At 46.7% G+C, this 23192-nt stretch overlaps 1 protein-coding gene across 9 annotated transcripts in view; it reads right to left on the bottom strand.

Moving 5' to 3' along the window:
* The window catches only part of AKAP13 (A-kinase anchoring protein 13), a 316668-nt gene that overhangs the window by 168285 nt on the left and 125191 nt on the right, over positions 1–23192 (bottom strand). For 8 of the 9 annotated variants that reach the window (XM_061158636.1, XM_061158639.1, XM_061158640.1 and 5 more), the window contains exons 4-5: positions 14656–14952; positions 5999–6182 (exon numbers count right to left, since the gene is read on the bottom strand). In XM_061158636.1, coding sequence (XP_061014619.1) covers positions 5999–6182; positions 14656–14952 — 481 coding nt within the window. Of the gene's footprint in view, positions 1–5815; positions 5902–5998; positions 6183–14655; positions 14953–23192 lie in introns of those variants that run through there. The other variant, XM_061158645.1, reaches the window with a different exon arrangement.

Genomic DNA, 23192 nt, shown 5'->3' with positions numbered 1-23192 from the left:
TGCTTTTTTCATCATTTTGAATGTTAAGTTTGTACATCTGTTCCATCCTTCCTCCTCCTAAGCAAAAGCAAAGCCTACACACTTGTTTTGCACCTGATGGGCTGCCAAGGACCCACTTGTCAAGTACTTGAAGAGGACCCTAAAAAGGCAACCACTATGTTCACAGGACGTCTTGCTCAACAGGGCTGGGTCCCATTGTGAAATGTGTACACCTGAGTACCAGTTACTCTACCACCTGACCCTGAACTCGGGTTTCAAGAGCAGAGGTGTCAGAAGATGGGCGTGGGCGCGCACCCCCAGACTCTCAGAGAGGGGTCAGTGCTGCGGATGCTACAGCATAAACCACCCGCTGAGGGCCTTGGTCTGCCAGGCCGCATCTCTGCCCTGCACACGCCGTTGTGTCAGCCCCGCCCGGGCACACTGGACTCCACGCCTGGTGTAGCCTTGTGACGCTGGGCCACGCACCTCACCTCTCTGGCCTCAGTTTCCCCGATTATAAAACGGGGACAAAACCTACCCGACCCACTCATTAGGATGTCGGGAGCATCGAAATGCAAAAAGGTAGCCTAAGGGTAACCAAAAAATAGATCTAAAACCATGTGATGTGAAATGTAAACGTTAGGTTATTTAGTGAGACTCTTGCTCTGCTCGGGAGAGTAGGGACTGGGACTAAATGGAAAGCTGGCTGTCCCTGAGTGAGTGACGCCCACCCAGCATCCCAGGGGCCTTTCCCAAGTCTTCCTTCTCCTGTCAAATCCGTGCTGAGGGAAGTACGAGGCCCTGGCAATTCCACACTGCGTGTGTACCGGGAGCGCCACCGTTTGTATACAGCCTTGGGCCAGTTACTTCAATTCTCTGAGCCTCTATATTTTATCTATAAAACAGATAAAACCTATTTCACAAGGCTGTAATAAGGTTAAAATGAAGTATGACCTGCAACGTACCAACCATGATTTCTAGGGCACTGCAGGCATTCAACAAATACAGATTTGTTAAACTGATACGGAAAATTAGGTGAAGTACTGTTAGGACAAATACTTTCAAACTCATTCTTTGGGCAAATAAAATACTTCGGCACCTTTATGTCAACACCGGGGAGTGGAAATTCCTCAAAGAAATACTCTTCCTGTAAGGGTGACAGCGCTGTGAACGATTCCTTACCAGTCTGGTTCCAACAACCCAGAGGCACCGACATCACTGTTATCTGCTACACTGGGAAACAATCTCAAACTCTTATCAAATAGCAATGTTCAAACGCTGCCTGAAAAGACTTCCAACATTTTGGCCATATTTTTCTTAATATATGAAGAAAAGGACAACTGAGGAAGGAAAGGAAAAATAAGAAAAGGGTAGATGACATCTATGTCAGCCACTGGGCTGTGCCCCTCTCTCCCTGAAATGCTATGCACTCTTCTCTCAAAGCAATCCCTGAAGATGGTCCCTTACTCTTCCCATGTTATAAACAAGGCACTAAGGCTTGACATGAGTGGGTCACCCAACATCATGCAGTTCCAGCTCTACACAGGCAGACCTTGGACTCAAAACCAGACTCTCCACTACAACTCTCCCGACCTTTCTACTGACTGTAATTCACAGACAACTATAATTAACATTACAAAAAGGACAGTGTAGGCAGATCAATCAACGGGGACGGGAAGGGAAGGTGAGCTTCACTGACCAGTGACAATCATTTCAGTGATTTTATGACTACACAGGACACTTTGTATGAAAGTGTCCCTTTGACTTTAATAAGGCATCTGCACAAATCTCACTGGGTTCTAACAACCTATGGTGTAGACAGACGAGATATTACCCATAAGGGATAAGAAACATGAGATTCAAGTGGGAAAGTGACTTTTTCTGAGTCACTCATGCTGCTAACTGGGGAAACTTAGATATTACGTTTTTCATCCCTAAGCAATTCCACCATACTATACTGTCTCTCTTCAAGCTGAAACATATTTATAGCCCCTTTGTGTGTTCCAAAAAATGACCATAAACTGTGGGATCAGTAAACCCTGATTTTTTTCACACTGTACATGCCCAACCCTTAGTCATTATTCTAGAAAGTAGATATTACTGAAGCTCAGAGAGGAAAAGTTACTTCATGTGTCCAAACTAATACAGCTAAAAATGGCAGAGTCAAAACACAAGCTTAGATCTGACCCCAAAGTTTGCATGCTTGGCCTTTACCATGAATTGCCTCTGGGTCTCAGCTCTAATGAGTGACCTAGGTCCTAAGGTTTCTGACTTGTCATTACGTGAACGAGACATCAGGTAGCTCCCAGTTCTAACATTCTCCTGTCAGACAATGCCAATGCAACACTTCTCCAATGCTGTCATTCCTGAGCATCCTAACCTAAGAGCCTGAAGACCTGGGTTGTCTCCCTGCTCTGCCTATCACCGAGGGACCTTGGGCAGAGTATGCCAACTAGCTCCTCAAAACATGGGCGCTAACTGTGCATCCACCTAAAAGAAGGCGGTGCAGATGTGCAGGGTCCTCTTTGAGGAGTAAGATTTCTCAGGCAAAACTGGTAACGTTTTATTTAAGGTGAATTTTCAGATTACAAATGCATCCATATTCAAAATGGACATCAAAATATAAAGGTCTGTGCTTAGTTGTGTCCAACCCTTGTGACCTCATGGACCACAGCCCACCAAGCTCCTCTGTCCATGGAGTTTTCCAGGCAAGAATACTGGAGTGGTGCCATTTCCTATTCCAGGGGATCTTCCCAACCCAGGGACTGAACCACATCTCCTGTATTGGCAGGCAGGGTCTTCACAACCCAGCCACCTGAGAAGCCCTAGTCAAAATAAAAACTAAAGCGAAAGAGCTGTAAGTCAACAAGATCTCTCTTCCCTGTCACTGAACAAAGTGAAAATTAACAGCTACAGGTTACAGAAAAGGGGAACTCCCCAAACTGTCCTAAACGGAGGTTCCCTATAGACATGAGTCTTACTTAAGAGAAAGCTTTTAACCCGAAGCACATTTCACATAGAAATGACTCAGTCAATCAAAACAGACTATGGAAATAAGCCTTAGGGACACAAACGCAGAAAGGAACTTGGACCCGAATCAGCACAGCATCCTTCGTTCCCCACTCAAAAAACACTATAAGCAGCAAAGAATCAAAACAACAGATTTATCTTGGGAGAGGTATAAAAGGACTGAAATAAACTTGATGTTTCAGCTAAGGCTAAACTGTAAACAGCTACAATTAATGTAAAATGGATACAAACGATACTTAAATTTCATACTAACTGAAATGGGAAGGTAAGAGGCCAACATGAGAATTTCCAATTTAAAAGGGAGAAGGAGTAAGCATACCCAAGTCTAAAGACTTTAGTGAACTACTAAGAAAGACAGCCATCACACAGTGCAGCAATTCTTAACTTCCCACAAATCTCACTGTGAATTTCACAAGATGAACTCTTTATTCAGAAACACACATGCATAAACTTCTGTTAATTGCAAAGGCTGTGGATCCTAGGAAGTCTCCTCCTGGGTTCTCCGAATCTCTGCGGGGAGCCTGGCCACTCTGGCCAGCCTCACAAGAGATGCGGCTTCTGTTTCCAGCTCGGCCACCTTGTCCCTCTTGTCCCCTCACTCTGCCACTCTGGATCCCAGCTTCCTCATCTGTCAAAGATAATCTCATCTCTCCTGACTCTCTATGGTGGAAAATCTAGAAGAGTCTACTGACATCACAGGAAGAGGGAGGGATTTAGTAAAATCACCTCCTGATCATTTCTTAAATTGCTAATTATGACTCTTAATAGTCTTGAGAGTCCCTGGGACTGCAAGGAGACCAGTCAATCCTAAAGGAAGTCAACCCTGAATGTTCATTGGAAGGACAGACGCTGAAGCTCCAATACTGTGGCCACCTGCTATGAAGAGCTGACTCACTGGAAAAGACTCTGATGCTGGGAAAGATTGAAGGCCAAAGAAGAAGGGAGCAACAGGGGACGAGATGCTTGGATAGCATCACTGACTCAATGGACATGAATCTGAGCAAACTCTGGGAGACAGTGAAGGACAGGGAAGCCTGGTGTGCTGCAGTCCATGGGTTGCAAAGAGTGGGACACGACTTAGTCACTGAACAACAATTAGGACTTGGCACTTTTTCTAGGCTGCAGAAGAGTAACAGCCAGAAGAATCTCAGTTCAGAGTTAGATCTGTAGTGGGTGCTCCCACTGCCCTACTGTGGGCCCTACTGTGGTCGAGACTTCTCAAGTGGGCTTTCCTTTTCCTATTCCCTTTCAAAAGGAGCCAAGCGGCTCTCTCACATGCAACAGAGGTGGCAGGATAAAGCAAAGCAAAGTCTCTCCTCCAAAAACACACACTCTAGTTTCCTTAAAGCTGTGCTGCAAGAACGGTCTTGTGACATCCTCTCCCGGCATATAAAGAAGCTGTTGTAATCATTCTATTTCCCCATCTGGATGGCAATCCGTAACCAACTCTGCTTCCCAGAAAAACCTCTGCGCTCTAAGATTGAATCTGGAGAAAACTGCACTTGAACTTCATGGCAGTAATACGGAGCTGATGGTCTCAACTTCTGGGATGAGGCCTGTCTTCCAGAGGCCGTGAGGCAGACAAGCAGAAGGAATCCAGTCTCTGGCCAGATGGTAAGTGCGAGGGAACGGAATGCGTTGCCCTCTGGAATACGGTCCTGGGAGAGCTCAAATATCCACAGCTCATCTGACATGAGGTGTGCCCCCTCCCGCTGTCACTGGACCGGAGGCACCCATCAGAAAGCTTTCTGCAAGGAACCTCCTGTTTGGAGTGACTGGGGGCATTATAACCATGGGGCAGGTAAAGGAAAACAAATAGCCCCCACCCCCCTTTGTATAACAAAGTTACATTACATTGAGATCTCTTCTGGGCCCTTCCAGACTACCCCCCACCCCCCGCCACACACACACAGTTTAGAATAGTAAAAAATAAAAGGCAACTAAATCAAATCTAACATGGGTAAAATACCTGAGAATCTGTAAAGACTGACTTAATTTACAAGGGTCCCTCCATTGCCAAAGAACACAGATCCAATGGGATTGATTCTTGCTCATGAGGTGGAAAAGATGGTGATAATCATAAAGCAGTAAAAAATACATTAAATAAGAGAAACTATAGTTGACATTTCCTGTCTTTTATAACTACTCCAAAGAAAAGTACTGGCTGGGGAGAATGGATACATGTATATGGATGGCTGAGTCCCTTCACTGTCCATCGGAAACTATCACAACTGTTTTTGTATGATATCCCAATACAAAATAAGAAGTTAAAAAAAAAAGTGTTGGCTGTCCTAAAGCATTTACTTTTCTATTCACTCAAGAAAAAAGGAAGAACTCTTTGAATGTTTTGACGAACGGCCTTCCTTCCAAGCACTCTCTGAAGAGTCAGAATGGGTAACAACGGACCCACAAACACACAGACAGGACTTCCGGCAGCACGTTTCCAGGACAACTCGGCGGTTCTTGCTGCTCCTCGCAGGAAGAGCCCACTGCTTTCAACTTTACTTATAGAAATCACATTCAAACCAAAACTTAGTGGTTCAGCACACTTTCTATATGCAATTATTTAAAGTATTTGTTTCGGGTTAACTCTTTCAAGTCTTAAAGACATACCAGGGGAAAAAAGTACATGGCACAGAAAAACTGTCCCCTCTTGGACTAAGTTGGGGAAAACTGGATACCCTGGTCATAGAGTGCTACCCCTACAGACCAGACTTAGATCTGCATTTTCAGTAAAATTTAAGAGGCAAGAAACAGTGAGGGCAGAGAAAGCTGAGGAAAGGGAAGAAGAGGGAAGGTGACTTACGTGCGTTCCTCTCAGACAATGAAGGGCTGAGCAGGAGCAAGCTTACCGACCTCCAGCGCAGGGCAAGGCTCACAGCTGAGGGTTTAGTTCCCAGGGAAGGCTGGAGATGCCACGTGGGCGGGGTTACTGTGAATCGGGGCGGGGCCGGGGCCCAGAAGGAGGAAACGGAGACGGCGCACTTACTCGGTCAGGAGCCGGTGCAGCTTGTGATAACCCCGCTCCAAGGCCAGGCTCACAGGTGTCGCTCCTTCCTGGTTGTGGATGCTCAGAGCTCCGCGGCCACCTGGCTTCTGAAGCAGGAACCACGTCAGCCTCAGCAGCCCCAGCCGCACGGCGAAATGCATCAACGTCTCCCGGGGGCCACCATCTGCAGACAGCCGACAAGAGGAAGATAAGGAGGAGAACGTGAAAACCCAGAGGGAAAGAACAAAAGGATGGCTCAGGTCAACGCCACTGCCTCCAAGCCCCTGAGAGCGTGCCATTAAGCCTCAATATACAGCACGAACAATTTTATCGTGGCCAAGTAGAATCAGCTCTCAAAGACAAAACAAAGCTAGAAAAAAGGGTGAGAGGCCAAATCTCCTATAGGAGACAGTCCTACAAAAGAGGAACCGTTTCTATGTTCTGATTTAATGCAGACGTCAAGGGTGACTGCACACATATGGGAGGGGAGGGAGACAGACAGACAGAAAAAATTTAAGAAGTGAAAGCAGCCTCGCTACATGGGGATCAGGTTCCAAGGGGAATAGTTGTTGGGGCTTAGATGGGTGTATCAAAAAAGTATAATTACTTTAAAAAAAAAATATCACCCAGAGAGGAGTTGGCTAGTTAAACACTAAAAACAGGTTCTGCTTGTTAAGTACACACAGGTCTTTTTATTCTCCCAGATGAAGGCCAAATCAAATTGCTGGCAGTGGCAGCTTTTTCTTGTTGTTTAAGAAAGAAATGCATCTTCAGGCATAATAAGACAGACCAGCTCCAAGATGATAGGCTAACAATTTTAGAAGGAAAAATATGTACCTGTTTGACCTGAAGCGAAGGCCCTTCTTGGTACAGAGTCACTCTGAAAGTGGCAGAGTGAGGAAGGACTTTGGAATCAGACAAACCTGGGTTCCCATTTGGCATTTACTGTCCGTGCGACTGGACACAACCCGTTTCAGCTCTCGGAGCTCCCCTCCCTGCCTCCCTGAAGCCTGGTACCACTACCACCTCCGCTCCCACGGCCATAGTAACAGCTCAGAGGGGTGGGCGAGACGCCTGCCAGGTGATGGCTGCAGCGGGTGTTCAGTGATGTTGCATTCCTGCCCTTCCCCGCTCTCTGCTCTGTCCCTCCTGACCTCCAATCACAATCCAGGTTCGCTGGCAACACTCTGCGCCTCGTCTGACTTGGAATGATGAGGCTGGGCTTACCTGACCCCAGGGAGTACCACTCAAGAGTCCAGAATGGGAATGGTGCCCTGGGGTTGTGCCTGCTTTCGTCCCTTCAGCTGCACTAACATCTCTTTCTCCAAAGCTTCCCGGAGGCCTCGACTTACCCCACCGGGCAGGCTCATCCTTCTTGGACCCCAGTGTCTTCCCCTTACATTTAAGTCCCTGATGCTTCAGATGTGAGCGGTAGGGTAAGAAAAAACGCATTGCAACTCTGCAACTGTACGTGAACTGCTTCTAATGTCACACGTGCCTTAGTCTAGTCTCCTTATTGCCAGGGTAAGTTTCCTGGGAGGCAAAAACCATCTTCCATATTTTACACTGTCCTTACAGAACTCAGCACACTAAATGGTTTATAAATGGTGGCAGAGGCATAAGGCTGGAAAGACATCAACACTACGGAAGGAACCAGCGCACGTGTGGGTGCCAATGTGAATAAACAACTCGGAGCAGGTGGCCAGGCCAGAAGAAAAGACGGAAAGAATTTTCAGGAAAGATCAAGTATCACCACATGACTTGTGCCTTGCGCTTGTTCACCCTTACCAAGTACAAAAAAGCGAACAAGGCACTGCCGGGGAGCTCGTGATTTTTTACAGACTGGTTAATCCGGCCCCACTAGACGGCACCTCCTTAAAGCAGTTCTTCTGCACCCCCCGTCTTCCTCATCCCTCACTTGCTCTGAGTCAGCTCAGCCTTCAAAAGGCAGAGTTCCAATAACAAGGCGATACAGCTGCTTGAAGCTGGCACCGATTCCAGCACCTGGAGGACCCCAAATCTCATCCTACAGTCCTTAGGAGCAGGCGCCACATCTGCTTTTAGGTCGCCCCCTCTCTGCGATCAACAAGTAATAAGAACAGTAATATCTGGTGAAGGCTGCTCAATGCCATGCACTGGGCTAGGTGCTTTGTATTCACTCTTTCCATTCTCACAATAACCCTATGAGGCCTCGTTATCCTCTTTCTGCGGATGAAGAGAGGTTAATAACTGCCCACAGCAAAAATCAGCAAGATCTGAAGATGCTTCTGTCTTGAATCTAGAAACCAATCCCTCTCCATTACTCCATCCCATCTCTTTTTGTAAAAAAAAAAAATCAATCACACAAGCATTCTCATGCTGTAGCTTAAGAAGCACCTTCTCTCGTTTTCCTCCAAAAGTAATTTTTCTTACCTAACACACACTTTTCATCATTGCTTTTGTTGCTTTCATCTCAGTTTAAAATCCTGAGGATCTACAATTTAGAATTGGCCTCTGTTCTAATTTTTTCTCTCTTGCGATCTTTGTGTTTTCTCTGTAACCGTGAGAGCTGCTCAACTTTGTTGTTCAGATCACTAACTGCATTTCCTCTGATGTCAATTGGGTCCTTTGTCCCCAGTCTGAATTTGATTATGCTATGGCTTTCTGGTTGTCCTTGCATCATTTAAGACAACTCCCATCTTTGCCCTCATTGTGATGGCTTTTCTGCAGATGTAATTAAAGGGCCTAATCAGTTGATTTAATAAGGAAGATTATCCTGGCTAATCTGGGAAGGCCTAACTGAACCAGCTGGAAGGCTTTAAAGACAGAGCTGAGATTCCCCTGGAGAGAGAAGAAACCCTGCCGGAAGAGGACAGTGTCAGCCTGTGGCCGTGGAGTCCATCCAGCGCAGGACTTCCCCTCCTGTCCAAGGAGGACAGCCTTGGCTCATGCTGGTGGGCATGAGCTTGCCCCCATCTTCTCTTCTGCTCTCGCCCTCCAAATTTTGGACTTCCTTAGCTAAGTCCCTACAACTGTGCAAGCCATTCTCTGAAATAAATCTTAATACTTATCTTCCTACCGGTTCTGGTTCTCTGGTCAACCCTGATTAACACAATCATTAAACTTATTTTTTTCTCCCTCATTGCTTCCTTCTCTGATTTTATAACAGGTCTGACTTCTTCAATCTCTTAAAGGACAAATGAAAAACCTCTTCTGAATTTTTCTTAGGTTTCTTAATGAAAATTAGACAGGCTCCCATCTGAATACTCATGACCCTTCTCCATTCCCTTTCTGTTTCACTGTTATTTCAAGGGCCTTATGCTGGTTGGTTGATTTTCCTGTTTAACTATTTTCAACTGGAAAAAAAATCGCTCTGTGGGCCTGGGCCCAGCTTCCCATGGAGAAGGCAGGAGGAAGCGTCTTGCTTCCTACCTGCTCAAGTGCTGGAAGCCTCCCTCACACTCAGCTCGGCAGAGAAAGGGGTTGCGCCCCGTCCTCGTGAGAGATGTCTGCACCTTTTCATGTCACCGGATTTTCTGTCTAAGCAAAGGGCTCTGAATTCTTTGAGTAAAACGGTGATCCAAGGCTACATGTGCTTTTCCTACCGCACTGAGCCAGCCTGCTCGCAGTGCGCTTTGAATGTGTATCTGGGAGACTCCAAAGTCTCCATTCCTCTGACTGTTCTGGTCTCCTTCTCAAATAAACCTCAGGTCCAGCATGACGCAGGAATCCTCACGCCTAGTGGGGATGGGCAACAGCAGGCCCCTGTGAGAAGCGGGCATTTGGAAAAACGCCACTCGCTACCTTGTGACAGAGTCAAGGTCTGAGAGGCAATAAAACCTTTTGGAGCTAAAGTGCTCGATAACGAGGAAGCACTTGTCTTGGAGTCAGTCCTGTAGATTACTATTTTATATTATAAAATATCTTTACTAGCTTATTTTCTTTTTTAGCAGCTATGAATAGGTGAAAATATACAAAAATTCTAGTGAGTGTAGCTAAGGGAAAATTCCATGGAAAGCTATCAAACAATCTGGAAAAGGTACGGGAATTAAAAGCCCAAATGATTACCACTGTGGTTTCACTAACCAAACACCAGATACAAAGAACTGAGAACGCAACGGCGGTGTTTAGTGCGAACTGGCTTAAACCCGTCTCATCCTTCTCTCCACCCCACACCTCTCTACCCCAGAGACGATCAGAGCTTCTCGGTTAGTTATACAACACCATGACTAAGTAAGAATGTAGCTTTCCCCCAGGACCGTGCTCCTCTTTGCTTTCTTCAGAGCAGGGCTTTCAAGGCCCACCTTCTGTTACCAGAAAGTTATGTTGACTGCTACTGTGAGAGGGTCTTTCAGGGGAAAAAGCATCTTCGTTCACCCTTTCACTAACCACAGAGGTGCTGAAAACCTGAGACAACTCAGTGAAACTTGGTAGCTCAGAGGGAAGATACTCCCATCCCACCATTCACCCTCCACCCAGATGAACCTGTATTATTTGCCTTTAAGGCAGAACTAAGGCAAAAAAAAGTCCAGTGCTTCATGTAACTAGGCATTAAAGAACACTGAGGAGGATAAAATGGACAAACTCCCTCTTGATGATATATGCGTAAAGAAAGACTTTAGAAATAAGCTCAAAAAAAATCTCATTCTGCTTCAAAGAGTGTTTTTTTTTTTTTTTTTAAGTCCTTTTATAGAACATGCTGCTTTCCCGCATCAGAGCTCATCACTGCTTTGTCCAAAAGGTTACTGGATACCAGTCATGGCATACTAAAAATGAAGAGCCTGGAACTTCCCTGATGGTCCACTGGTTAAGAATGCACCCTGCAATGCAGGGGACATGAATTCGATCCCCAGTCGGGGAACTAAGATCCTATATGCCGCCGGGGAACTAACCCTATGTGCTGCAACTGCAGAAGCCTGCATATCGCAACTACCAAACCTGCGTGCTTTAGAGCCCAGATGCCACAGCTAGGGAGCCCAGCATATCCAAAATTTAAAAAAAAAAAAAAATTTTTTTAAATAATGATAAATTTTTAAAAAGCCTGCAAACTAGCACACTCTCCAGGAAATCTTTTCCTCCATTTTACAGATGAAGAAATTGAGAAACAGATTAAGTATTCTACACAAACTCTTGCAATGAAGCCAGGATATTAACAAATTGACCCTGCAGCCTATGCTTTTTCCACTTTATGATATCAAGCCTAAGCCAAGAGTTCTTTTATTGTTTTTAATTTATTTTAAATTGAAGGATAATTGCTTTACACTATTGTGTTGGTTTCTGCCAAACATCAACATGAATCAGCCATAGGTATACACATGTCCCCTCTCTCTTGAACCTCCCTCTCCATCCCACCCCTCTAGGTTGTTACAGAGTCCCGGTTTGAGTTCCCTGCTAAAGCCAAGAGTTCTTAATGTCATGTTCACGCCTGTGGTTCAGGGAGATTGACTCCTGAAACAATATGTAAAATTTTGCAGGTAGGTTCCTATGTGTATTTTTCCCTCCGGAGAAATCGGAGCTAATTCTAAAGGAGTTAGTGACCTGAGGGAAAAAAGTTAAAAAGCACTGCATCTAAACGATTAGAGAGGGAGGATTAACCATAAATCTTCCCTGACTCCTTTGTACAAGTATTAGGCTGGAACACCTGTAAACACCCAGCTTTCAACTGGAAACAGTCCAGTTATGTAACAAGTGCTCTATTTAGCTGCGTGATTACCCCAGGCACCAAGCTAACTTACCTTCTTCCTTTAAACGTCTTTCAAAAAACATCTGATATGCAACTCTCTGCTCTAAGCAGACTGTTTCTTTGCATTTCTCCCCCTTCACTGGTGGCTCAAGCAGTAAAGAATCCACCTGCAATGCAGGAGATGTGCAGGAGACCCAGGTTCAATCCCTGGGTCAGGAAGATCCCCTGGAGCAGTGAATGGCAACCACTCCAGTATTCTTGCCTGGGAAATCCCATGGACAGAGGAGCCTGGTGGGCTACAGTCCACAGGATCAGAAAGAGCTGGACACCACTGAGCGACTAAACCCACCTCCAACCAACAATAAGCAAGGACCTGTCACTGATGCTTTGTTTGTTGTTTAGTTGACTCTTCTGGGACTCTTCCCTTCTCCAGGGCCCTTTCTACTGTGTGACTTGAGTCACACAGTAACTTTGGAAACTGACTTCTTAGTGCAAAACATTTAAAATGCATTCAGGTTCCTGCACATGTCAACAGACTGTTCCTTTCTATTGCTGAGCAGTATTCCATTGTATGAATGTACCATAGTCTGTCTGTACAGTCACCTAGTGAGGGAGATATGGGTTGTCTCCAGCTTGGGGTGATTATAAATAATGCTGCTATAGGTACATTAGGGCAAAGATTTCTTTAGGTAAATGTAACTTTTCATTTTTCTAGGACAAAACGCAAAAAGTGGGAATGCTAGGTCACATAATAAATTAAACTTTATAGGAGACTGCCAAACTGTTTCCTGGGGTGGCTCTATTCCAGCAAGGTATGAGATACATTGTTTTGCATCCTCTGCCAGTGCCTGGTATTTTTTATTTTGTCCTTCCTAAAAATGTGTAACAGTGCCTTATTGTGGTTTTCAGGCATTTCCTTAAGTGTCCAAATTTGAGTTAGCCTTCCTGTACAAAAGAAACTTAAGAAGTACATGGAAAGACCATAAAAATATTAAATCTGGCAAGCTTCCTATTAAAGACAGAGATGCTAAGGCCCAGAGAAGGGAAGGATATGTCTAACGTCTCAGACCTGTCTTTTCCTATAGTTCTTTTTAACCAGGTGACATGAACAAACTACCCAATTCCTGTGCCTTCTTTAAACAAGACAAAGCAAAACCACACAAAACAACTTTTAGCCCCATAAATAACTAATGCAACCCTTCTTGATACTGATTTATGAATGGCAACCAGAATAACCATTCCTTTTTTTTTTTCTTTTTTTCCAGAATAACCACTCCAGTCACAACACAGAAAACAGCAGGAGTCGACTTCCCTGGTGGAGCAGTGGATAAGAATCCTCCTGCAATGCAGGGGTCAGGGGTTCGATCCCTGATCCCGTGAGCCACGGCCACGGAGCCTGTACGCTGCAGTGACGACTGAAGCTTAGCTGGAGCCCGTGCTTGCAGTGAGAGACGCCACTGCAGTGAGAGCGGCCACCGCAGAGACCCCACACAGCACCACTAGGAGGAGCCCCTCATGGCGAGGAGCGAAAGCCCACACAAAACGATGAAGACCCAGAGCCATCAATCAATCAACAAACAAATCAACACTGGGGTGGGGGGAGAACAGCAGGAGCTAGAAATGTCGGAACACCAGGTTTCTGGGAAAGTGCCCACTGTCCTGTATAATGGCAAATCTTCTGATCTCTAGATCTCAGTCATGCAGAGGTTTCTTAGACACTGCTAAAAAGGAAAAGGATAAATGCTTTTCCCCTTTATTTGCATATCCAAGGTTCCTTTTGTATTTTACCTGGCAGGAGTGCCCCTCTTATCTTGACAGGAAGCCCCTGACAGTGGGGGCCCCTTCCTGCAGCTGGTCATTGCCCCAATGGTTAAATTCAGTGAGTCTAAGAGAACCAAAGCTAGCAAAACCTCACTGCCCTTCTTCCATGAGACCACCACAGCTATCTGATGGGTCTAGAGAGCGGGGGGGGGGACCTGAGTGCCCTCCCGTTCAGCCCCGCTGAGCGCTCCTCCTCAGTCAGGGGCTACTTGCCTGCGGGAGGGCCGGGGCCTTCTGAGCGACCCCTTCATAAGGCAATAACCAAAGTTGAGAACACTGCAGGGCGGTCCTGTGACTGTCCTGTTCTTCCAGAGATAAGAGTCGAGAGGATAAGCAACCCCTTCCAGAAAGCCGACTGAAGTCAGCCTTTCCATTCAGTTTCTGTCAGGAACAGAGGAAACATTCTGATCTCTGTGTAACTCCTAAATCTCTCCATTAGATCTGCACTCAGGAGGGAAAGACGACGCTGTTCGCTGGACTCCAGGTATATGCTGCTTCATCAGATGTGTGTGTGAGTGTATAGACACACATTCACAACAACTAATAGGTGTCATTTACCACAAGAAAAATGACACAGGAAATCCCCATGAGAAAAAGAGGAACATACGTAGATACCTGCTACATCACTGCTTTTTAAAAGGTGGAGCCCCGCCTTCCATGAACTCTAACGGGGAGAGAGAGCAGATGGTTAGAAACCTGGGGAGAGCGTCCCAGGTCTCGGTTCGCTCCCCTGCGCGCCCCTACTGACGACTCCCGTCTTTTCCTTCTTCCAACCTCGTGGACTCCCTAGAGACCTTGAGAATACAAGAATGAAAATCCTGTCTTTGATCTTTAGCAAGAAGTGTCAAACATTCCTCTGCTGCCCTCCTCATGAAGGACAGGCCTCGCTCACACACGGGAGATCAGGCGTGAAGTCCGGGCCACAGAAGGGCAACAAGCCGCCCTCTGACAGCTGCCGCTGCGAGTGAGTGCTCTGCGGGGTCGTCTCCCGGCAAGAACAGGCCTGACAGCTCAGCAGGAGGACCCAGGAGGCCACTGAGGCCACACTGCTCCTGTAACGGCACAGTCTACGCAGCCACCATGGGAGACGGGAGATCATCCCCATAGGAAAGCAGCCCCAGCCAAAAACAACGAATCCCAAGCTCAAAGGCTGCGGGTCATCCGAGGTCCTTACCGTGTGAGGTTGCGTCTGTCCCCAACACATTCCACTCCGCTGGCAGCTTCAGGTGCCTGAAGGCCAGGGCGACTTTCTCATCGAGGGAGTTCACATCCGTGGATGGGGGTCCTGAGCGATCTAGGAAACGGGTGAAGTTCAGGGCCTGCTGGTTGCCGGCGCTGGTGGCCAGGAACTGGGCTGCATCGTAGGCCTCGTCCTGGATGAATTGGAAGTCCTCTTCCGCCACCACGAACACGGGCAGGCCCTCTTTGGAAGCGCAGAGCAGCACCTTCACTGTCTCGCAGCAGTCATGACCTAAGGAGACACAGGCAGCAGGAAGACAGATCAGAGCCCTCCTCCTGAAGGATGGGGTGGGGGCGGGAATCTCAGCTCTTCCTGCCTAACGTACATGCTCCCCCTCCTGAAAGGAGCCCCCTCCTTCCCCCAAGCTCTGACAGCAATCGTCCACACTTCACAAAACTCCATCTCTAATTCATTTTTCACAAGTGCTATTTGCAAATATCAATTGGTTCCCCTGCTGTTGTTCAGTCCATCAGTCATGTCTGATTGTCTGCAACCCCATGGACTGTAGCCCACCAGGCTCCTCTGTCCATGAGATTTCTCCAGGCAAGAATACTGGAGTGAGTGGCCATTACCTTCTCCAGGGGATCTTCCCGACCCAGAGATTGAACCCGCGTCTCCTTGTCTCCTGCATCGGCAGGCAGGTGCTTTACCGCTGAGCCACCTGGGAAGCCCCGGCTCCCCTACCAGATAACAGATTAAGTTTGCATTCCAGCTGCCACCATGCTGGCGGCATAATGTTTGGCATTAACAGTCTTTGAAAATCTCAATATACACTAATTTGTTCAACTTGAACAAATTAAAGAACGAAAGCTCAAGGAGCTTGCGATGAGGCCTAGCGTCCAGTGGGAAGGCTCCTGAGCCACCCTGGATCTAGAAACCCAGCAGGGAAAAAGTCACTTCCACGGGTTACCCGGCAGGGACTGGACTGAGGCCCCAGCGCCCCATGGACAGAGCCTGGCAAGGCATGGTCCATAAGATGGCAAAGAGTTGGACACAACTGAAGCGACTGAGCAAGCACCAAGCAGGCGACCCGATTTCACTTTACTACTGTGAAGCAATTCAAGGTGGAGAAAGTAACTTTTGCTCTGAGATGCCCATTCTTTCCTGTAATGCAAAGAGAACTTCAAAGAAATCGCCTGGTTTGCACAGGGATGATGCAATGCCGGGGCCAGAGACCACGGTGCCCACTGCCCAGAGGGGCAGAGACTGCACGAGTTGTGACATCAGGCAGCAAGCTACCCGCCACCCCAGGGCGCTCCACTGGCGTCTAGACCGGAAGGTGTGAGCACTGTTCCTGCAGGGAGGCATTCCTGGAAAATCAGATCTTCCCTGGGGTTTTCAGCCTCACAATGATATGCATTTCCAAGATGCAGAATGTATTCATCAAAACACACTTTTGCTCCACCTTCAGGCCCTGATCTCAGCTGGCTGGAACTATGTTCTTAACATCATCATTTCTTCCATAAATATCTTTCTGATGAGAAAAGAAAGTGGAGTTGGTGTTTCTGTGTGAGCTGCGCCCCTGGTGCGCTGCCTACGGAACTGCAGGCACCTGAGGGCCCGGCTCCAGGGACCACCCACACCCAGAGCCCTTCCCGGCTTCTGGATGAGCTGGAGGGTCTCCGAGTGCCACTCCCCAAACCACAGGCGCAGCCAACAGAGGCTTCCCACCCGCAGAGCAAACTAAGCTTTCTGCTGTCTTTGAAAGAGAAAACAATCATTTTTTTTCCCCTGTGCGACCAACAGGAGAAGTAAATCAATATTCTACATACGTCCCGCCACCCCCAACGTGTGTGTGTCAGCTGCTTAGTCGAGTCCGACTCTGTGACCCCCTGGACTGCAGCCCATCAGGCCCCTCTGTCCACGGGATTCTCCAAAGCAAGAACACTGGAGAGGGTAGCCATTCCCTTCTCCAGGGGATCTTCCCAACCCAGGGATCGAACCTGGGTCTCCTGGCAGTGCAGGCAGATTCTTCACCATCTGAGCCACCAGGGAAGTCCCTTTCCCCCCAGGAGCCTCTTTAAAGGCTTTCCTTTGTGACGAAAAGTCTCTCACTGGTGTGTAATCTAAGGATGGGAAAAAGCACTGACTAACCAAGAACCTACGGCACACCAGGCATCTGATGTGTCATTTTCTCAACACAACAAACTTATATGGTGTGTACTGTCCTCATGGTACAGATGAGCAAACTGAGACTTCACGAGATAAACTGCCCAAATTCACACAACCATGAAGCAGAATCTACCAGGTCTGATGCTGAACATCACAGGGTGAGAGTTCGGTAAAGAATCGCTTATACACAAAGTAACAGTGACAGTTATGTCCCTGTCTGCAAGGAGCCCACCCTATACTTGGAATTTCAGGCCAGTATGACTATTAAAGCCAGAGGAACAGGCTCACGAACCCCGGAAATCAGTCTCCATACAAATGCATAACTCCACCAGTTGCTCCCACTGCCTTCCCAGCTGAATTCCTTCTAGAAAGGCTGTGGGAATCAAGCATCCTCTGCCCGCATGGGCGTGGCTGTTTATGTATACTCAGGTATGCATTTCAAGTCAACAAATACGCTGAATGTACATCTATTACACAAAATGAAATTGGGAGGGGGGGGGCGGAATATTCATCTTTCTTTGGAGGGCAGCCAGCCTAATTATATAAGACAACTTCAGCAGGAACAAATCAGCTGGTTCGGGTAGTTATGGTTCGGGTGGTTTTCCTGGCAGAAAATATTTCTTTGAAGCTGTTCTGTTACATTTAACAACTAACATCTGGGGAGTTCCCTGGCGGTCCAGTGGTTAGGACTCGGTGCTTTCACGGCTCAGGCCCAGGTTCAATTTTTTCAGAGGGAAAAAAGAATTACTAATATCTATCTGGACGTCTACCAAGCTCAGGACACTGTGAGTAGAAGCTACACACACACACACACACACATATACACACCCCACACCCCCCACCCCCAGCAGCAGCTAATCACAGGGATCTAAGCCCTCCAGAAGTTTAAAGAGACACAAACCATGCCCTCAAGGGCGAGAACCAGTGCATTTCACAATTTCACACGTGGGTGAAAGGTGGCGGTTAAGGGCCTCCCACACCACCCCATCTGTAAAGTCTTTATTGAATCTGTTACACTGTTACTTCTGCTGTTTATGTTTTGGGCTGTGAGGCATGTGGGGTCTTAACTCACCCACCAGGGATCGCTCTGCATTGGAAGGTGAAATCTTAAACACTGGACTTTTCTGATAGGTGTCCTGCTCCCAACTCTCCAACCCCAGAGGTTCTTCACTGCAACCCTCAGCACTCAAGACGCCCGGTCGGGCCCCATCCTTCCTTCCTACCTCCAGCACTAATAATAGTGATAACAATTATCACTATCGCTAACAATCTCTGTTCCAGGCACCATTCTCAGTGCTTTCCAAATAAGAGCCCATTTAACGCTCATCACAGCCCTAAGCGGTAGGTACTACTATAATCCCCATTTGTCAGACGAGGAAACCAAGGCACAAAAAGGTTAAATATCTGGCCCAAAGTTCTAAAGCTCCTACAAGTGGTAGAATTATAATCTGAACCCAAGTTTCCTTGCTCTCACGTCTGCCCCGACACCAAGACTCACAGAGACAAGAAGGCTTGAAGAGGAAACGATGCTACCATGGAAGAACCAATGGGAAAGTATGGAAAACTCCATGCTCAAATCCTGGCTGTGGGACTCCTATGCTGCCTGACCTCAGACCATCTCTGCCTCTTCACAGACGGCCTGAGTGAGCAGCCTCTGCAGGCGCTATGGTGCCTCCCGCTGTACCAGTCTGGGGGTTTTTACCAGGCAGAAGGCGAGGAGACAGAAACTCAGGTCCCAGGAGTAGGAAACAGTTTCAAAACGTAAAAATGGAAGCAGAGTCCAAAGGATGGAATAACTGCTGTGAGACATAGTGTCAGTAAGATGACTAATTAGGCTACTTCTAGGTGCTTCGTGTGAGGACAGACCTAGGTTTAAACCTAGTTTCTTACTTCCTAGACTGTGTGGCCTGAGATAAACGGTAACCTCTCTAACACTTTTAAATCTACAGACTTCCTAGACTGTGTGGCCTGAGATAAACGGTAACCTCTCTAACACTTTTAAATCTACAGAGTACCCTCGTCTTGAAAGTGAAGACCTAAAATTTAGAAGACTCCTCTCAAATTCTTTAATACTTATCACCCCAAACAACATACACATAGCCTCATTTCATTTCCAAATTAAACAGACAATACCTGTTTCTGTCAGAATAACTATAGCTGACCCTTTAACAAGACAGGTTTGAACTGCATGGGTACACTGATAATGTGGATTTTCCCCCACATGCATGTGCTACTATATTTATGAACGATGGTTGGCTGATGGAACCATGGACACGGAGGGTGGACGAAGGGACCAGAGCATCTGTGGATCCTGTTATCTGTGGGGCTCCTGGAACCCAGCCCCCTGCAAATACTGAGAGGCAACTGGACCTGAACAATGCGATGGTTCTCACTCATGAATCTCACCAGTAATAACAGCATTTACCATTTATTCAAGGCTTCCCAGGTGGCTCACGCTCAGCCCTTCAAGGTTATCTTTCTTTTTTAAAGAGAACTATTATGTGTGTGTGTGCACATATATATACACATACATATAATACACACACATAGGCTACATGTAAACATACACACACAGGCTGTATGCACATATACATGCTTCCTTGGTGGCTCAGCAGTAGAAGAATCCACCTGCCAATGCAGGAGATGTGGGTTCCATCCCTGGGTTGGGAAGATCCCCTGGAGAAATGGCAACCCACTGCAGTATTCTCGCCTGGGAAATACCATCGACAGAGGAGCCTGGCAGGGGGTCGCAACAGAGTTGGACAAGACTCAGTGACTAAAGACCAACAACAAAGCTCATTTTAAAACTCCTGACAGTCCTTCGAGGTAACTATGAATAAATGTCAATAAAAGCTAAAATTTGAGGTTTCACAATTCAATGATGAGAATGTGAATAATGTGGGATCCAAATTGAATTCTACCTTTAAACACACTTTAAGCAGAGATCTTACACTAACCTTACCTACAGTAATAATACCCACTGCCCCACCCAGCTTTCTCACCTGTCTCCTTCCCCAAGCCTGGGCAAAGGTGTCACACCGTCACTACGGTAAACATCAGCGCTGCTCTGTGAAGTCACCTCCTGTGTATACAGGGGCCAGGCCACCGTCCAGGTCTTCAACGTCCTCTCACACTCCCCTGCACAGGCACACGCATGTGCATGCACACACTCTCACAGTCAAAGGCCACAGCGAGGCAATACCCACGTAATCCCAAACTGGAAAGTGCAGAAGTAATGGATCTGCACAGAAATCTAAAGCTGCTAAAAGGACTGTTTACTTGGCTAATAGGGTGGGGACAACAAAGGGGGCAGGAATAGAAAGTTTAAGAGGGTGTGTGTCTGTGTGTGTGCGCGCGCACGCGTGAGCTCAGCAGCAGAAGCACGCCTGATTCTTTGTGCTGCTTTAGCTGTTAGAAGGTGGATGGGTGTGTGGGCACACTACGGTCTGCTCTATTCATGTGGAACTAAAACAAAACCGTGGAACAGAGGAGGTAGAATGTCAGAAAAGGCCATGAGACAGAAATTCAGAAGAAGTCATCCAACTGTGTGCCCAACATTCTCCCTTCAGACATGAATTCACAATCTGAAGGAGAAACTCTGAATCGTGCTAAGTAAAATGTGCCATATAGCTGGAATCTGCTTCGCATGACTATAGGCGCCGAGGGTTAAGGAAAATGGAGGCCTTCCTGGCCCAGTCTTCACCAAACTCTCAGTCAGCTGGGAGCAGGAACCAAGGGCCTCCCCTACGTCTGGAAAGCCACCCTGCAAGGCTGACTAGGCTACCCTCTCACATTCACCTTTTCTATTAGGCTCAAGTGGGTCACTGAGGGTTTTTAATCCCTATGACCTTTCAGATAAAGTATACATAGGGGAAAAAAACATTTTTCAAAAGCAAAGGTTATATAATAATAAGGACCCATTAATAAAACTGAAATCACTGCATCTACCCACATAAAATATCTTACTACCACAAATTAGCTCTAAAGACTCAACTATTTTCAGGGGCCATTAACTTAGGATTGCCTTTGTACACACAAAATACAAGGTATTAACAATGTCTATATCTTCATGGCAAAAGAAGGGATGGGATGGGAAGCCATATCCAATTTGACATAATGACCACAATTTAACTCCTTTTTACAAGAAAACAGAAGCTGCAGCATAAAGAAGGGTAACAAGGTTTTTGACTAGTTCCGTGGCGTTTTTCCTTCCACTGAAGTTCCTGGTAACTGAGAGAGGAAAGAAAAATCACAAGTCCTTTCAAAGAGGGGGGAAGTACTGGAAATTCTACTGAGACTCTTCTGAGGGAAAGACCTCCAAAGAATTGAGAGAGGGGAAGAAGAGAGAGAGACTGTTAAAGAAACAAGGCCTGAACCTCAATTCCATTGTTTTTTTTTTTTTTTTTTTTTTTTTACACTGACCTCTGAATATAACACACAGTCAGGTCTGATAAGTTTTGCATCAGAAGCATGGAGTAAATCATGGGCTGGGAGAGGTCCGACCGTTCCTGAGTGAATCCTAAGAGGTCAGGAAGGAGACAAACAACTAGGGGGAGAGTTAGAGAGTACCACGTTTGAGACGGCCATATACACGCAAGCACCTACAGAGACAGGAGTCTAATACTGCCGGTGGTTAAAGTCATTTTAACACTGTCAGCTACTGTTGTTGTTCAGTCCCTAAGTTGTATCCAGCTCTTTGCAACCCCATGAACTGCAGCACGCCAGGCCTCCCTGTCTCTCACTATCTCCAAGAGTTTGCTCAACCTCAGGTCTGCTGAGTCAGTGATGCCATCCAACCATCTCAACCTCGGTAGTTCCCTTCTCCTCCTGCCCTCAATCTTTCCCAGCATCAGGGTCTTTTCCAGTGAGTTGACTCTTCGCCTCAGGGGGCCAAAATATTAGAGCTTCAGCTTCAGCATCAGCCCTTCTAATGAATATTCAGGGTTGATTTACTTTAGTATTGACTGGTTTGATCTCCTTGCAGTCCAAGGGACTCTCAAGAGTCTTCTCCAACACCACAGTTCAAAAGCATCAATTCTTCAGCGCTCAGCTTTCTTTACAGTCCAACTCTCACATCCACACGTGACTACTGGAAAAACTACAGCTTTGACTACAGGGATCTTTGTCAGCAAAGTAATGTCTCTGCTTTTTAACATGCTATCTAGGTTGGTCATATCTTTTCTTCCCAAGGAGCAAGCATCTTTTAATTTCATGGCTGCAGTCACCAGCTGTAGTGATTTTGGAGCCCGAGAAAATAAAATCTGTCACTGTTTCCATTGTTTCCCCATCTATTTGCCACGAAGTGATGGGAACAGATGCCATGATGGTCATTTTCTGAATGCTGAGTTTTAAGCCAGCTTTTTCACTCTCCTTAAAATGCTCCTAATGTAGGTGACTCAGGCAAACAGACCTCTATAACTGTACCAAGAGCTTCCACATAAGCCCAACACCGCTTCTGAGCGAAACGCTGCCCCCGACACGGGAGCAATGAAAATATAAAGGGGGCCGGGGGCACCTGGCGGGAAAAAAAGTTTAACCGCTCGTGGTCCTCTTCAAAGCATCTAACCCTTTTTTGAGCTCAGAGGTCACGAGGTGGTGTGCTCCTGAGGTCAGCGAGCTTTCCGCAGGCTCCTTATCACTGTACGAAGCACCTGTATCCATGGCAACGAAATGGTGCTACAGATAAACAAAAGTGCTTAAGCATGACCCAACAATTACTTCATTTCCTATTAGGCTAAAAGTGGCACACATCCCATCCGGGCCTTCTCTTTTGAGGATGAAACAATCGGGACTTTGTTTTGCCCTCGCGCCAACAAAAGGGAACCCTGGAGTGCTCGCTGGGCCAGCCAAGCCCAGACCCACTCGGTCATTTCCTATGACAAAGAGTCAGTGGCGGAAAAGACAAAAATAATACACTTTACTACTTCACTTTGGCGAAGTATTTGAAACTTTGGTGTCTTTTTCTTTGCTCTGGACTGGTTACACAGTTAAAGGAAATTTTTGGTCTTCAGACACTAACAGGAGTGAGGACTATCTGCTAAAGTATGTACCTACTGCTAGTTTTCAGTGGTCTAACAGTAGATGTGCAAATTTAGATATAGTTGCCAAAGATCTCTGTATGTGTGTAGAGAAGCATTTAAGGAGAAGGGGAGAAACAGCAGGCCCAGGAATCACGTACACCTGGGGGGAGAAAGGGCCGGACTGACACTAAAAATCTGATGAACTATAATCTAGCTTATTACTCCAATCTTCTAGTCACTGACATCTCCCAAGCAGCTTTTCTAGACATTTCTCCCTGTCTGACATCCCCACCCCATGAAACTTTAATACTGTATATTTGTATGCTATATCTGGGCTTT

Source organism: Dama dama, chromosome 13 (assembly GCF_033118175.1).
Source record: "Dama dama isolate Ldn47 chromosome 13, ASM3311817v1, whole genome shotgun sequence".
NCBI classification, from domain to species: domain Eukaryota; kingdom Metazoa; phylum Chordata; class Mammalia; order Artiodactyla; family Cervidae; genus Dama; species Dama dama.
This window is presented reverse-complemented; position numbering and strand designations above follow the sequence as displayed.